The sequence below is a fragment of the Lipophrys pholis genome (genome assembly GCF_963383615.2).
Source record: "Lipophrys pholis genome assembly, chromosome: 16".
Lineage (NCBI taxonomy): Eukaryota > Metazoa > Chordata > Actinopteri > Blenniiformes > Blenniidae > Lipophrys > Lipophrys pholis.
This window is the reverse complement of record NC_137634.1, coordinates 22,496,479-22,510,418: the sequence shown is the minus strand read 5'-3', so window position 1 is coordinate 22,510,418 and position 13,940 is coordinate 22,496,479. Positions and strand designations below refer to the sequence as shown.

The 13,940-nt window shown below is 42.8% G+C and overlaps 2 protein-coding genes across 3 annotated transcripts; one reads left to right on the top strand and one right to left on the bottom strand.

Annotated features, from left to right (window-relative positions):
• Positions 1-60: 60 nt before the first annotated feature.
• cdx1b (caudal type homeobox 1 b) lies at positions 61-6,549 on the bottom strand. Its single transcript, XM_080483107.1, has 3 exons — positions 5,946-6,549; positions 2,210-2,358; positions 61-957 (listed from the first exon to the last, which is right to left on the bottom strand). Exons 1-3 carry the CDS (start codon positions 6,436-6,438, stop codon positions 733-735), a joined length of 867 nt encoding a protein of 288 aa, XP_080339233.1. The 5' UTR covers positions 6,439-6,549; the 3' UTR covers positions 61-732.
• Positions 6,550-9,731: 3,182 nt separating this feature from the next.
• Positions 9,732-13,816, top strand: LOC308121301 (transcription initiation factor TFIID subunit 9-like). Of its 2 annotated transcripts, XM_080482478.1 has the most exons (7): positions 9,732-9,806; positions 10,251-10,332; positions 10,408-10,544; positions 10,696-10,830; positions 10,916-10,991; positions 11,071-11,193; positions 11,754-13,816. In XM_080482478.1, the coding sequence occupies exons 1-7, from the start codon at positions 9,771-9,773 to the stop codon at positions 11,897-11,899; spliced, it is 735 nt and encodes a 244-aa protein (XP_080338604.1). In that variant the 5' UTR covers positions 9,732-9,770; the 3' UTR covers positions 11,900-13,816. The 2 variants fall into 2 exon arrangements, with proteins under 2 accessions (XP_080338604.1, XP_080338603.1); XM_080482477.1 differs by having other exon boundaries at positions 9,733-9,806; positions 10,251-10,544; positions 11,754-13,578.
• Positions 13,817-13,940: the final 124 nt, after the last annotated feature.

Sequence of the window (13,940 nt, the reverse complement as noted above, 5' to 3'; positions counted from 1 at the left end):
TCCTCGTGTGTGAAGTATCATGTAGTCGTGAAGGCAGTCAAAAGACCTGCAGCCACTTTTACAGTAAAACTTTGAGTTTTTAATACAAAGAACATTTGAACATATACAGCAGATCCAATCAGATGCAGGAGATCAAGTCATTTACAAAACATTTCAGGCTCATGGAGCAGAAAAAAATCTAAATAGGCGAAGCAGAAATCTGCTGGAAACTTCTTCTGTATTTCATACTTTTATTTTGGCAGTACCTGCTTTTAAATAAGCTGCCCGATGAGACCACCGAGACCAAATGTCATGATCCAGCCATCATCCACCATAAGATCACATTTCAACCGTCAGACTCCACCAGGATAGAATTAGAAGTGATTGATAATCTGAGTTCAGATGTTTGAGGGTTAAACGCTTTCACTGGGTATTAATCTTCTTTAAACCTTTATTGAATGTGGATGAGCTGCTTCCTCTCACTCAGCGTAGCGGGAAGCTTGGTTCAGGTGATCTCTGACCAACGCTGAAATTTTCCCTTTTTTGACTCACAGTACAAAAAAAAAAAAAAAAAATCTGAACAGAATCAAAACGAGCTGTAGTCATCGTAGTCTCTGCAAAGTTCCATCAACAGGGAGTCTTTTGGTTCGTAATCTTGGAGTTCACTTGCTGACGTCCCGGCGAGCCTGCGTCCAATGAGAGCCGGGCTCAGATTGCAGGTGAAGTCCGTCTGAAGGCGAGCAGGTTTTACTCTCAGTACTCCTCTTTGATGTTCAGGGCCAGAGACGACGGCGACACGAGCCCACTGCTGCTGCTCGTCACCAAGGCGTTTCCATGGAGACTGCCCCCTCCTCCGGCCCCGCCGCCGCTGCTCGCGGTGGGCGGCGTGGGCGTTGTGGTGGAGGAGGCCGGCTGCTGGAGCTTCTTCTTGTTGATCTTTCGCTCCTTCGCCCGGCGGTTCTGGAACCAGATCTTCACCTGGAGGCAGAGCAAGTAACTAGTTACATAAAGTAATGGAGTCACTGCAGATGAAAAGTAACGAGGGACCTCCTGAAGTAACTCTGCAGTCTCTCACACATACCGAGGGCGGTGTTACAGACAGACCTGTCTCTAAGGCGACGGTCAGACTGCAGGTCTTGATGCTCAAGATCCGATTTCTTTGCGTGATCGTTCAAGCTACATTATAAATGCGACCTCCGTCAGACTGTAAAGGCTCCGACATACTTTCCACGTTGTGCGTCCGCAGACCACTTTGGAGTTGCACGTGGACCGCGGAAGCGCACACGATTCCATTCATACGACACGTCAGGGTTTACGTCAGTGCGTGTTTCATAACGTAACAAAACGATCTCGGATATATCTCCACTTCTGGTGGCCGGCGTTCTCCTCCGCTACTACAGATTTTGATATTTACTCCAGGAGTTCTGAACCATCTCGCTATCTTTATATTCTATTCAATCACCGGCGGATCTCCTCACACAAGCGCTCAGTGGGCGTCCATTGCTGCTGTTGTTGTTCATTGTGGTCACACAATAAGTGAGCTTCAGGCGGTCGACCGCAGTGCAGCGAACGCAGACCCTGGCACACAAGGGTTGATCATATTTAAGGTCACATGGACCAACGTGTTCCCTGCGAAAACGTCGACCCGAAAAGTATGAATGAGTGCTTTGAAATGACTGTGTTGTATTTGGCACTATGTAAACAAAGGTGAATTGAAGTGAACGTTATCCGACCCCAAAGTGACCCACATGCACAGAAGAAGATGTGACGTCGTGACGACTACACTGTTTACGTGTGTATCCATTGTCAAGTGGTTTCGCAATGGAAGCTATTGTCATCATTGTGTGTTTTGAATTTATATTCTTCTATCCTATAAAAACTCTTGTTTCAGTGCCGAACTTGTACTTGAAGCATTTCACTGCACATTATACTGTGTAAAATTGACTGTGATGATGAATAAAGGACAAAATGACGAGGGAGGGAAGGAGATTGAGGAAACAAAATGAGCACAATGTTGAAGTTGCGTGCATGCGACTTCAACGTTCAGACGGCGGTCGCATTGAAAGGCATCAGATACATATCAGATACCACAAATCATCGAGGCCTGAGGCTGCTGTGCAAAACTGGTTGGATATGGGTCACTTGAGGCGAGGAAAATCGGAATTGAGTCGCATTTACCTGCAGTGTGAACGTAGCGCAAGTCAAACTGAGGGTGGTGTTATGGACGTACCTGTCTCTCAGACAGACTGAGCGCCGTGGCGAGCTCTGCCTTCCTGCGGATGGTGATGTATTTACTGTAGTGGAACTCTTTCTCCAGCTCCAGCCGTTGGTGGTCGGTGTAAACCACCCGGTACTTGTCTTTGGTCCGAGTCTTTCCGTCTGCGCAAACACAAACAACCTTCAGCGTCTCACAGATTGTGTGTGTGTGTGTGTGTGTGTGTGTGTGTGTGTGTGTGTGTGTGTGTGTGTGTGTGTGTGTGTGTGTGTGTGTGTGTGTGTGTGTGTGTGTGTGTGTGTGTGTACAGAGATCGTGGCTTGTTAGCTTATGTGATTGAGTATTAACAGTGAGCATACAGGCAGTGAGAGCTCCTACGTCTGCGTGTGTCTGCGCTTTAATCGCTCGTCCACGCGAAGACAAACTCAAACATTTTAGAATGAAGAACATCTGCTAAACTCTTCTGCTGCGCGCACACACACACACACGAACCTATGATGTGTGTTAACATCATTTACTGTATTTTGTCATCATTTTGTCTATAAATATGGCGTTTGTTTTTGTCATTACGAGTCTTTTAATTAGTGCAGTAATTTGGAGTAATTTTCTTTGTTTTATTATTATTGTTTTTTATTTATTGTTGTTGTGTCCATTTTGTGTCTTTAGTATATTTTTGTGTTGTGTTGGTGTTTATCGGCGGCGATACCGTAGCCTCATACGGACTGTTAGCATGTTAGCATGTTAGCATGTTAGCAGTCTAATAGTCTTCTCAGCTGCTGTTTGATGTGTATTTATAAACCTGTTGTAAGTTTGACTGCATTATGTCGCTCTTCCCTGAATCGCAGGTGGTAACCACGGCAACATACTTCAATCTGTAAGAATGTTAGCATGTACGTCATCAGCCCGCGCTACGCGACTGCTGCCCTCAATGAATAAAGAAACAAAGCGAACAAAGGATTGAACTTTTGAAACGTTGAGTTTGGTGATGGAGACTGTGGATTTAACTTCCTTGTGATCTATGAATGATCTATTTGGCGCCGCTTTCAGGGTTACATCACTTCCCGCTACATTTTTATTGGCGGCTAGCAGCTGTAGCTCCTGGCAGCGGTCAGACTCGGCGGTGTGAGGAGACGACGGACTCTCAGAAAATAACCCCAGACCGTCGACTGTGATAAAAGCCGTCTGTGAAGCCTTCACACTGTACGACATAAGACTAAAGATCTTATGCTACGATCAGACTGTGAACGTGACTGTAGTTTTTAATTGTATTATATTTGTATATGTGCTCTTTACCTGGCTGCTGTGACATTTTAATTCCACAAGTGAATCCTATCCAGACACACTCACCAACCCACGTCTTTAAAAGGACAAAGAGCGCAGGGCCTCGTTCACAATCATTCTTAAATACTCATACTGGTAAAAAGTAATCCTGAAGTATCTCTATTTGTAACTTGTCACGTCGCTCTGAAAAATATCACCGTCATCATGAACTAACATCACATAAATATTCTCTATTGTGGAAGAACACACAAGTAAAACACACAACTTCTTCCTGTGAGGTGAGCGCGACTAACCACTGCTCCACTGCTCCACCTGTAAACTTCCTCTTTTTGAAACAGATGCTGACTCAAAAAAGTCTCATTTATATTTATAAAACAGAAGAGAAAAGATAGAAACATTTCATATCTAAGTTAATCTTCAGGATTTTGTGCATTATTATTATTATTATTATTATTATTATTATTATTATTATTATTATTATTCCACTATTGGAGCAGTAATTCATCAATAACTCAAAAATATATATCATATAGAGAGATGTTCCAAATATATCTGAGTTTGTGTTGCTTGTACAGTTACACTCTTGTTGATTTCATGTTAGAGATTTGTGTGAAATCATCTTTTTTTTCGACCTGTTGGGATCATTGGGCTCAAACTTCAAGTAGTCTTCATTTTAACAGTCACGTACACACACGCACGCACGCACACACACACACGCACACACACTGTCAGACTTGTTTATCTGAAATAGTAAGGAAAAACGGAATGTAAAATGAGATCAGACATAACAGAGTAGAAACGTCTTTATCTTTTCTCATTTCACTCGTCTCATGAATAAAACCAAGAGTTTCCCATTTTTTCATGGAGAGGAAGTTCACTGGTTTTCAACCTGAAGTTTGTGTCCCTCCAATATTGCAGTTAAAACACACAGAATGCAGACAAAAACACAAATAACTGCAATGAGCAAAGAACAAATACACAAAATGACCACGAACCAGGATAAAATACCATAAAATGACGATAAAGAGGCTGCAAACAATCCTGAAAAGACAAAATCATGACGAAAATAACTTTAAAATGATTCTGTTTCAGAAAAAGATGAGCTTGAAGACTTCTCCCATAAAATGATCAGCTTTATAACTCTGTATTTATACAAACACAAATATATATATATGTATATAAAAATACTGATTTATAGTTTTAAACTTGTATATCTATGGCGACTTAAAAAAAGCTTCTTTTTTTTTTTTAATGTTTAGTGATTTTCGGAACACAAATATTGGACTCAACTTTTGTAATTAAGTATCAGTAACATAAATAAATCATATTGATACGTGATGTTTTGATTTGAGACCAAACTGCACAATAGTGTCTTACTAAAATAGTCAATTTGGTGGAAATACTTCAATAATTTTATTCACAATATTCAAAATAGAAACACTTGATCATTTGTATATATTCTATATGAGTATTTGTGATTCATTAATACTTTAAATGATCTATTTTTGTATTACTCGATTTAATAATAAAATCACTTATTCGGGCTGCATATCTATTTATGATTATTTGTATGTTTTGTATGAAGGAAAGTATATCATGTTCATGTTTTAGATCGTTTTTAAATGCGTGAAAGTGATTTTGAATGAACTGAAAGTAAAATTCGTGATTCAAACTTGATTCGGACTTGAATTTATACTTTTATGAGCAGACTTATTTTACTTCTCTTGGTTCTGTGACACATTACTTCATATGTTTATTTGTATTCTCATATTATATTTGTGGTTTGCAGAGTTTTATTTTTTTTTATTTTTTTTAACCACCGGCCGCCGCACGAAGGCCCGCAAAGGCCCGCAAAGGCCCGCATGTCCCCGCGGGCTTAAACGGGCCACACGCACAGAGGACGCATCTCAAATATTATTATGAAGAGAGAAAAAAAAAACACAAATTAAGTGAAAAGAGAAATAATCTCTTAAAAAAAACACCTGATGATTTATAGTGAATGAAGATAAACCCACATTATTAGTTCTATGTTTCTTTTGAGCTCGTTCACTGCGTCAGATCTGAAAACTGTCAAATAAAATAATGAAATCTAGGAATATTTCGCGCTTCTGATCGACTTCATTCAAAACAATCATTACAAATATTCTTATTATTACTTGTCACGTATGATTACATATAGAAGCAGATAAATTGGGATTGTATGAATTTATTGAGAGCTCTGTGGTGTTTTTATTCTGATTTATTCGTTTGACGTGTCTGCTCAGGGAATAGGCGGATTAATTTGAGTTAATTTGAGTATCTCTATCTCATATTAAAATGTTTAAACTGTTTCTTCATTTGGCTTCTCGGAACGAAACAGAAAACTCCCAACTTCAGCAGCATTCACATGAAAACACGCAGTTTTTTTCTGATGTTTTCTTTAACTTTTATTTTTAATCATTATTATTTCATCATAAGTTGTGGGTCTTACTCGGGTTGCTGGGAGGAGCGGAGGTCCGGATCCAGTCGTACGGGTTCCTCCTGCGCGGGGATCCGGGGGACAGCTGCCCCGCTGAGACGTTCAGGGACGCGGTGAGCAGCGCCGGACTCTGGCCGCTGAACTCCGGCGGGCTGAAGCCGAGCGGCGGCCCCACCGCCCCGGGCACCGTGGAGGCCGCCGCGGGCCCCGCGGCCGCGGCGGCGTAGTGATGCGACGACCAGTCGTCCCGCGGGGCCGGAGGAGGCGGAGGACCGGTCGCGTAGGCGGAGGACCAGCCGCCGCCCGGACCGCCCTGCGGGGCCGAGTGCGGGTCGGCGGCCAGGCCCGGGTGGTGGTGGTGGTGGTGGTGGTGGTAGCCGGAGAAGTCGGGGTACTGTGGGGCGAAGCTCTGCGGGCTGAGGCTGAGGCCCGGGTGGCGGGGCACCGGGTTCTGGTGCGGGTACATGGTGGGCTCCTTGTCCAGCTGCAGGTAGCTGACGTACATGTTACCGGGTGACGGGGCTCCCTCTGCGGGGAGCGGGTCCAGCCTGCCGCGGTGCGCGCGCTCTCACCTGGGCAGGTACACGTCACACCTCCACCTGCGCGTTCTGCCGCCGCCCCCCCTCCATCAAGCACGAGCTAAAAGCCACCAAGGTCACATGATCTGCTCTCTTATCCTCTCTCCTCCTCCTCCTCCTCCTCTGCCTCCCTCCCTCTCTTCTCTCTTTTTCATGTTCACCTGCTCTCTCCTCCACCTCTTCCTCCCTCCTTATCTTCTCCTTTCTTCTTCAAGTTCACCTCCTCTCCTCCTCTTTTCTCCATGTTCACCTCCACTTTCCTCCTCCTCTGTTCTCCATGTTCACCTCCTCTCTCATCCACCTTTTCCTCCTCCTCTCTTCTCCATATTTACCTCCTCTTTCCTCCTCCTCTCTTCTCCATGTTTACCTCCTCTTTCCTCCACCTCCTCCTCCTCTCTTCACCATGTTCACCTCCTCTTTCCTCCTCCTCTTCTCTTCTCCATGTTCTATTCATCTGTTCTCCTCCTTTTTTGTTGTTGTAACTTCACATGAATAAATTAATAATAATTAGCAGATGAATCCAAATTTAGAACAATTTGACCGAAGAAGAAGAAGAAGAAGAAGAAGAAGAAGAAGAAGAAGAAGAAGAAGAAGAATTCTACCTTCTTTCTATGTGCAATATTTATGGAATAAAATCCATCTTTTTTAATAATTCATGAATTTCTACTTAATCCCAGAAAAGACTTGAGCCACAAAATACAATACAATACAATACAATACAATATAATACAATACAATACAATATAATACAATACAATACAATACAATACAATACAATACAATACAATACAATACAATCGAGTAAATTCTTAGAAGTTGTGTTCAGCCTTCAATGTGAATGTGTGTCTATAACAATAGATTTACGGTGAGAATGAAGATATAGAAAAAGTCGTGATTTTCATATTTTACGGTTTGAAATGATGAACTATGTTTTCTATAGAATTTAGTCTTTTGATGTGAATATTTCTAAAATCTAAACCGTGATTGGTGACTGAAAAACTGAGACACAAATACACCTCATATAATCAATATTTCTATTTCTATTTTTACATTCTGTTTGTGCGACAAATTAAAAGTTCTGAAGAGAATTTTTATAGAGTTTGTAGATTCTAAACATTTTTTTCCAAATTTTAAATCAATGAAAAAACCAACAACAGCTTCTGGTTTCTGAAGCTGTCAGGGTGACTCCATTCAAATCATAAAACCTCCAAAAACATCAAACAAACAGACAAACAGAGAAATAAATAAAGACGAGGGGCTCCGACCGGCAGCCCTGAGGCCCCCCGGCCTCCTGAAGAGGAATTTATCTGCTTCTTTATGGATTTATGAGAGATTTATTGTTTTACACTGATGAGTATTTAGTTTAGTCTGTGCTGTAAAAACACACACACACACACACACACACACACACACACACACACACACACACACACACACACACACACACACACACACACACACACACACACACACACACACACACACACACACACACACACACACACACACACACACACACACACACACACACTCACACACACACACACACACACACTGTCGTGTTGATGTGTTTTTCTTTTTAAAATATTTTACATTAACTGTCACATTTAGATATTTTTGAATAAACCTCATTTGATTATTTGGAGATTTTGATTGACGTTCGTTTTAAGGTTTTGGATTTTCAAATATGTACTATCAAATTGAAATGTGTATTTTCAGGATTCGTACTTTAAAATGTATATTTTTGATTCACATTTATAGATTCATAAAATCACACTTCAAAATATTGGGAGTTCTAAATTCAAACTATACTTTACATTTACTTTACAGTTATCAGAAATTAAAAATGGATTCAACAGAAAGTAAACCAGATGATCTCCTATCTTAAATAAGGAAAATCACATTTGTGTGTTTTGGTGATTAATTTAATCTATAATTAGAATAATTTATATTCATTGAATCAGTTCAATCGATTACACATTTATTTATGTTCTGCTTTATTATTTACCCCCCAACAATTGACCCTAAATTTGGTGAGTTGATTTAAGAATATGGAAAATGTAGTAAAATCATTAAATTACTGTGTCAGTTCAGATATCCAAAGCATAAAAAGACTTTTTTGTTTAATATTAGAACAATACGAAAATAAAGATCAAGAACAAAAATAATCTGGTTTTAGATTTCAATGCAAGAATAGAATAGAATGGAATAGAATAATCTGAGGGGGAAGACTTTATAAAAGTTTAAAATTTCAATTTTAAAACAATGAAATGATTTTTATATCATTTAACTAAAATAAAAGTTAAAATAAGGAATTAATGTCATGATTTCCTCTTCACACTTATCTGCTTCATTTAAAGAAAAACTATGTGTTTTGTGTGTGTGTGTGTGTGTGTGTGTGTGTGTGTGTGTGTGTGTGTGTGTGTCACCTGTCTCCAGGTGAACATTAACCAGGTAACGGTCATAAACTTCCCTTTATGGAAAGTATGATGATGTGCGTCTCTGTGTCTTCGTCCAGTTTCACTTTCAACCTGAAACTTGTCCACTTTGCTCCAGATGTGAGCATCACGAGGCCTGGGGGGAGCCCAACGAGGCCTGGGGGGGGCCCAACGAGGAATGGGGGGGTGGACGAGGCCCTATGGAAGAGCTCAACCGACCCTCAGAGTCACTGGATAAATGTAAATCAAATGAAAGTTAGTGTGCATGTTTCATGTGGTACTTTATTGCAGTTTAATGTTCAATGTCTTCATGTCGTTTTCCCTCACCTTCTGTCTGTGATATTTTCTAAGCAGTAAAACATTAGATCTCTCAACAAAAGGACAAAGCGGTTTATTCATCAAAATGGGGAGATTCCTTCGCACCATTTAACCCTTCGTATTCATACTGATCCTGAACTCCACCTGTTGTGAACAGCAGGCTGTCACATACAGCTGGTAGAGGTCAAGGGTCAAGGGTGAAGAAGCTCACAGATTCACATAACTTCCGATCTCAAGTCCACCTATAAAACCTCTTGGCCACCACTGTTAAACTGTAGCGTTACATTGTTAATGTCGCATCATTAATTTCACTGTTAACTTCATATGAGTGATTTCAGGGTCGTTTCAGCGTTGAAGTTCTTTTTGTACCAGCAGATGGGCTTGTTGCTGCTGCAGTTCTTCATGTCGCCGCTGGGTCAGCGTGGCGCCCTCTTTGTTGCTTGTGTGGCTGTCCCGCCACAGTAGAAGAAGAGGATCTGAAGCTTCCGGTGCAGGAGTGTAAAATGTCCGCTCCCAAAAGTATCCCTAAAGATGCTCAGGTGACGTTAAAACAAGAAATTGTGCAGTGTGTGGGAATAACTCTGCAATTGTAATCATCTGGATCTCCAATGTAATCAGAAAACGATGCTTCTCACTGCAGCAGCACACAGATCCGTGCAGCACGTTAGCACTGAGGCTAACTGTAGCCTGTTTTAGTGTTTATTCAACTTGTCGTGCAACCCAAAAGGCAATTTCTGGTTAAATGAAGCGATTTGTGAGAGTTTTACTGCGATTCGAAATATGTATGATTTTAAAATAGATCAACTGGCTAGTACCGGTTACAGATGAGAATGTAGTCCGGTGGCTCCGTGTTTACCTCTGAACATCAGCAGGTGGTGTTACAGTCAGTCTGGTCTCTGATGGTTTCTCTGGTGTCTCCCCGCCCATGATGTCTCTGATGGTCTGTCCTGGTCTCTGATGGTCTCTCCTGGTCTGTCCTGCAGGTGATGATCCAGATCTTAAAGGACATGGGCATCACAGAGTACGAGCCCCGAGTCATCAACCAGATGCTGGAGTTCACGTACAGTGAGTGTTACGTGGTTCGATTCCTTGTCAAATCGCAGGTCTGTCCACCCTCAGCGTGGTTTCGTCTGTCTGCAGGATACGTCACCACCATCATCGACGACGCCAAGATCTACGCCACACACGCAAAGAAGTCCACTGTGGATGCCGACGACATCAAGCTGGCCATCCAGTGCCGCATGGACCAATCCTTCACCTCACCGCCGCCACGAGACGTGAGTGTGCCGCTGCTCCACCGTACCAACAGAACCGATTCACGTGATCGTGGGAAAGAGACATTGAACATTCCGCTTCCTGTTTGATCGTAAAACTTCAGTGCTTCATAATGTTCAGAGATCGAACCAGGGTTCTTTGTGTCGTGTGCAGTTCCTGCTGGAAGTCGCCCGTCAAAAGAATCAGACGCCGCTGCCGCTCATCAAACCATACAGTGGGCCCCGCCTCCCCCCTGACCGCTACTGCCTGACCGCCTCCAACTACAGACTGAAGTCTGTGCACAAAAAGGTGAGTATCGAACCGCTGTCCCTCCCGTCACCTCCTGACCACTGTGCCTCCTCCTGACCACTGCGACGACTCCTCTTTCCTGCAGGTGACGTCTTCCCGGATCACGGTGCCTCGGCTCAGCGTGGGCGCCATCTCCAGCCGCCCGGCCACGCCCACTCTGGGTGAGTGTGTGTCTGAGACGTTCACGTCGCTCTGATTCAACAGAGTTTTTAAATAAAAAAAACGTGTTTGACTCCACAGGGACGCCGACCATGACGTCGGTCACTAAAGTGGGAGCGCCGGGCGCTCTGAGCGGTCAGAGGTTCACCGTGCAAATCCCCCCGCCGTTGTCACAGACAACCATTTCCTCCAACACCAAGAGCTGTGAGAGACACACACTACACAACACTACTCAGGAACACTACTCAATTAAAAAACAGATGCACTAAAACTACACAATTACTAAACAGCTACATAACGCGACTATACACCTGGGAAACAGCAGCTACACACCCGACCGCTACACAACAGCACACCACAGTTACAGAGCTGCCACAACAGCTACAAAACTACACAACAGTGACACATCTAGACAACAATTCAACAACTACACACATACCCAATGAGTTTTTACGTGGTCTGAACAAAATGTTAAAAATCGTTCATCTATTTAAAATAAAATGAAAGTGAAAAGGAAATCCCAAAGTCAAAAGTCATCAATCACTCATAAAATGTAACTCTACATAAACGAATAAAAACATCTTTCATTGATTAATTTAAATCAGTGAAAGACGTTGGTGATTAACCTTAAATCAAATCATCCATTCATCTATAGGAGCTCTCCTGTTTCTGGACGCAGTGACGAGAAGCTCGGATTGTTTTTGATCCACAGGTTTTAGTGAAGAAGAAACTGTGGCTCTGACTCATTTTGTCTTGTCTCTCAGCGACCATGCCCGCCGTCTCCAACGTCCTCATCAACCAATCGCTGATCGGCTCCAAAAACATCCTGATTACCACCAACATGGTGTCGCAAAGCGGCGGCGAGCTGAAGAGGAAACACGAGGACGAGGACGACTACGACGCTCTATGACATCACAGCTCCTCATCGAGTTTTAACAAACTGACATTCACAACAGACAAAAAATACATATATACAAGAAACAGTTGAACATCCCAGAGCTCCGTCACTAAAATGTTCCTGTGTTTCACACAACCGTCACACAGTCCAGAAATTATTCTGTCAGAACACTTGAGTGTAATTGCCCCGGACAAGGGGGCCTGAAAAAAGTGTAAATATAATGAGCACACATGGACATGGACTTTCCTCAGCTCATGCCAGTGATGACTGAAGACTGCGCCCTCTGCTGGGACACTCCAGCAACGACTGCTGCTGTACGAGACCTGCAGAGAATAAATGAGAATATAAACTACCGTGCAGTTTTAAACAGACCACGTGACAACAGTACAGAAATATTTCAAATAACAAAACATCCAATGAACTGCTGCTATTTACACCTATCGCCTCGTTTGCCATGCCGAGGAGAGAGAGCAACTCTTTCTTTGATTTTGGTGGTGAATTGTTGGTGAGGAGTTCGGAATCAGTCAGACAAGCTTCAGGTGTTTGTGAAACTATCAGAAGACCATCAGCCGACTAGAGAAGAGTGCTTCCTTCAGGAAGTGTCAAAATCCCTGTATCAGCCTAGTCCATGTATGTTGCCTACCTTTGTATGTAAACGCAAACGGATACTATCTGGATGCAATGGAATAGAAATGACAGCTGAGCACAAGGCCACTACAGTGTTGGACGTGATGTCTGAAGACAAGGCAGCAAGATTAGAATTCATGTCTGGAATAATGGCTGTTGTTAGTGCAACACTCGCTGATCTTGAACTAACCTCAACTCATCTGGGCTACCAGGTTTAGGGATTGACATAATAGGCGCCTTACGAGGGCTTGAAGTCCCAGCTAACACACCTTGTATTGTCTTGTCATCGGAAATTTAGCATTAGCTTTTAGTGTAACTGTGGTGCAGCAGAAGTTATCAAACCCACATGATTCAGTTTTCTTCCGACATCAAACAAGGCAAGTATTACTTTATCATTAAGTTCAGCAAGTTCTCAGATTTCGTCAAACAACGACTTGACCAGGCAGAATAAAATATTGGCACTCACCACCGTTGGTCTGTTGAAATCCTGTTCGTGACGCCAATTTGATGTGGAAAAATAGGTGATGTCTTGTTGACCAGATTTCCGAAGGATATGAGTTTGGATTTGATGCACGGGAATTTATTCAGAGGAATAGACGGAGCACTCTACAACCAACATGGACGTAGGACAGAAACAGACTGAAGGAGCCCTTAGATGAACTCCAGACAAAACAAGGTTGGGAGTGAAACTCTGAAAGTCCTGTGGGAAAGTGACAGCCTCACATGTGTCCTCGGTCAGCTCTACTAATCCTGGGTGACACAGATGCACTTAGAGGTCAAGGATACTACAACCAACATGGTGTCGCAGCGGCGGCGAGCTGAAGAGGAAACATGAAGACAACTATGACGTCACAGCGCCACATCGAGTTTTAACAAACTGACGTTCATGAAAACAACTTCCAGTTTGTCTTATTTATTCATCAGCGGGTGGGCGGAGCTAAACACTCAGACAGACAAACACAAAGAGTTATAGTGTTTCTGTTGGAATTCAATTTGTTACGTTTTAGACTCCAGATTTGAAAATATAAATATATCAGCTTCAACTTTAAATAAACTGTAAGCTGAATAAGTTTCCTGTCATCTGATTGATCGTTTTCATGTCAGGCTGAGACACTCCTATCGGCCAATCACCTGCTGACTCTGGTTGCTATGGTGATTGGAGATTGTGAGGCAGACAAAGAATACATCTACAGTAAAACCTCTGATGTTAGAGACGCCTTGAAATTCAAGTGTCCCTGAAGACAGGCCGAACCCAGCTAGCTCAGTTAGTAGAGCATGAGACTTACAATCTCTAGGTAGAGGGTTCGTGTCCCACGCCGGGCGCCACCACCTTCCCGTGGGCTCACCACCTTCCCGTGGGCTCACCACCTGCAGGAAGGTTCTTAATCGGTGCATTGTGATCTGGGTGACAGTCCTCAGACTGCCA

What these genes read in the sequence shown, in the direction of transcription:
- cdx1b (XM_080483107.1), bottom strand. Translation starts at nt 6,438, where the DNA reads ATGTACGTCAGCTACCTGCAGCTGGACAAGGAGCCCACCATGTACCCG. An exon ending in CGCTCCTCCCAGCAACCCGA is followed by an intron (nt 2,359 to 5,945) that starts GTAAGACCCACA and finishes GTGTTTGCGCAG; the next exon opens with ACGGAAAGACTCGGACCAAA. An exon ending in TCAGTCTGTCTGAGAGACAG is followed by an intron (nt 958 to 2,209) that starts GTACGTCCATAA and finishes CTCTGCCTCCAG; the next exon opens with GTGAAGATCTGGTTCCAGAA.
- LOC308121301 (XM_080482477.1), top strand. Translation starts at nt 9,771, where the DNA reads ATGTCCGCTCCCAAAAGTATCCCTAAAGATGCTCAG. An exon ending in CCTCACCGCCGCCACGAGAC is followed by an intron (nt 10,545 to 10,695) that starts GTGAGTGTGCCG and finishes TGTCGTGTGCAG; the next exon opens with TTCCTGCTGGAAGTCGCCCG. An exon ending in TGAAGTCTGTGCACAAAAAG is followed by an intron (nt 10,831 to 10,915) that starts GTGAGTATCGAA and finishes TCTTTCCTGCAG; the next exon opens with GTGACGTCTTCCCGGATCAC.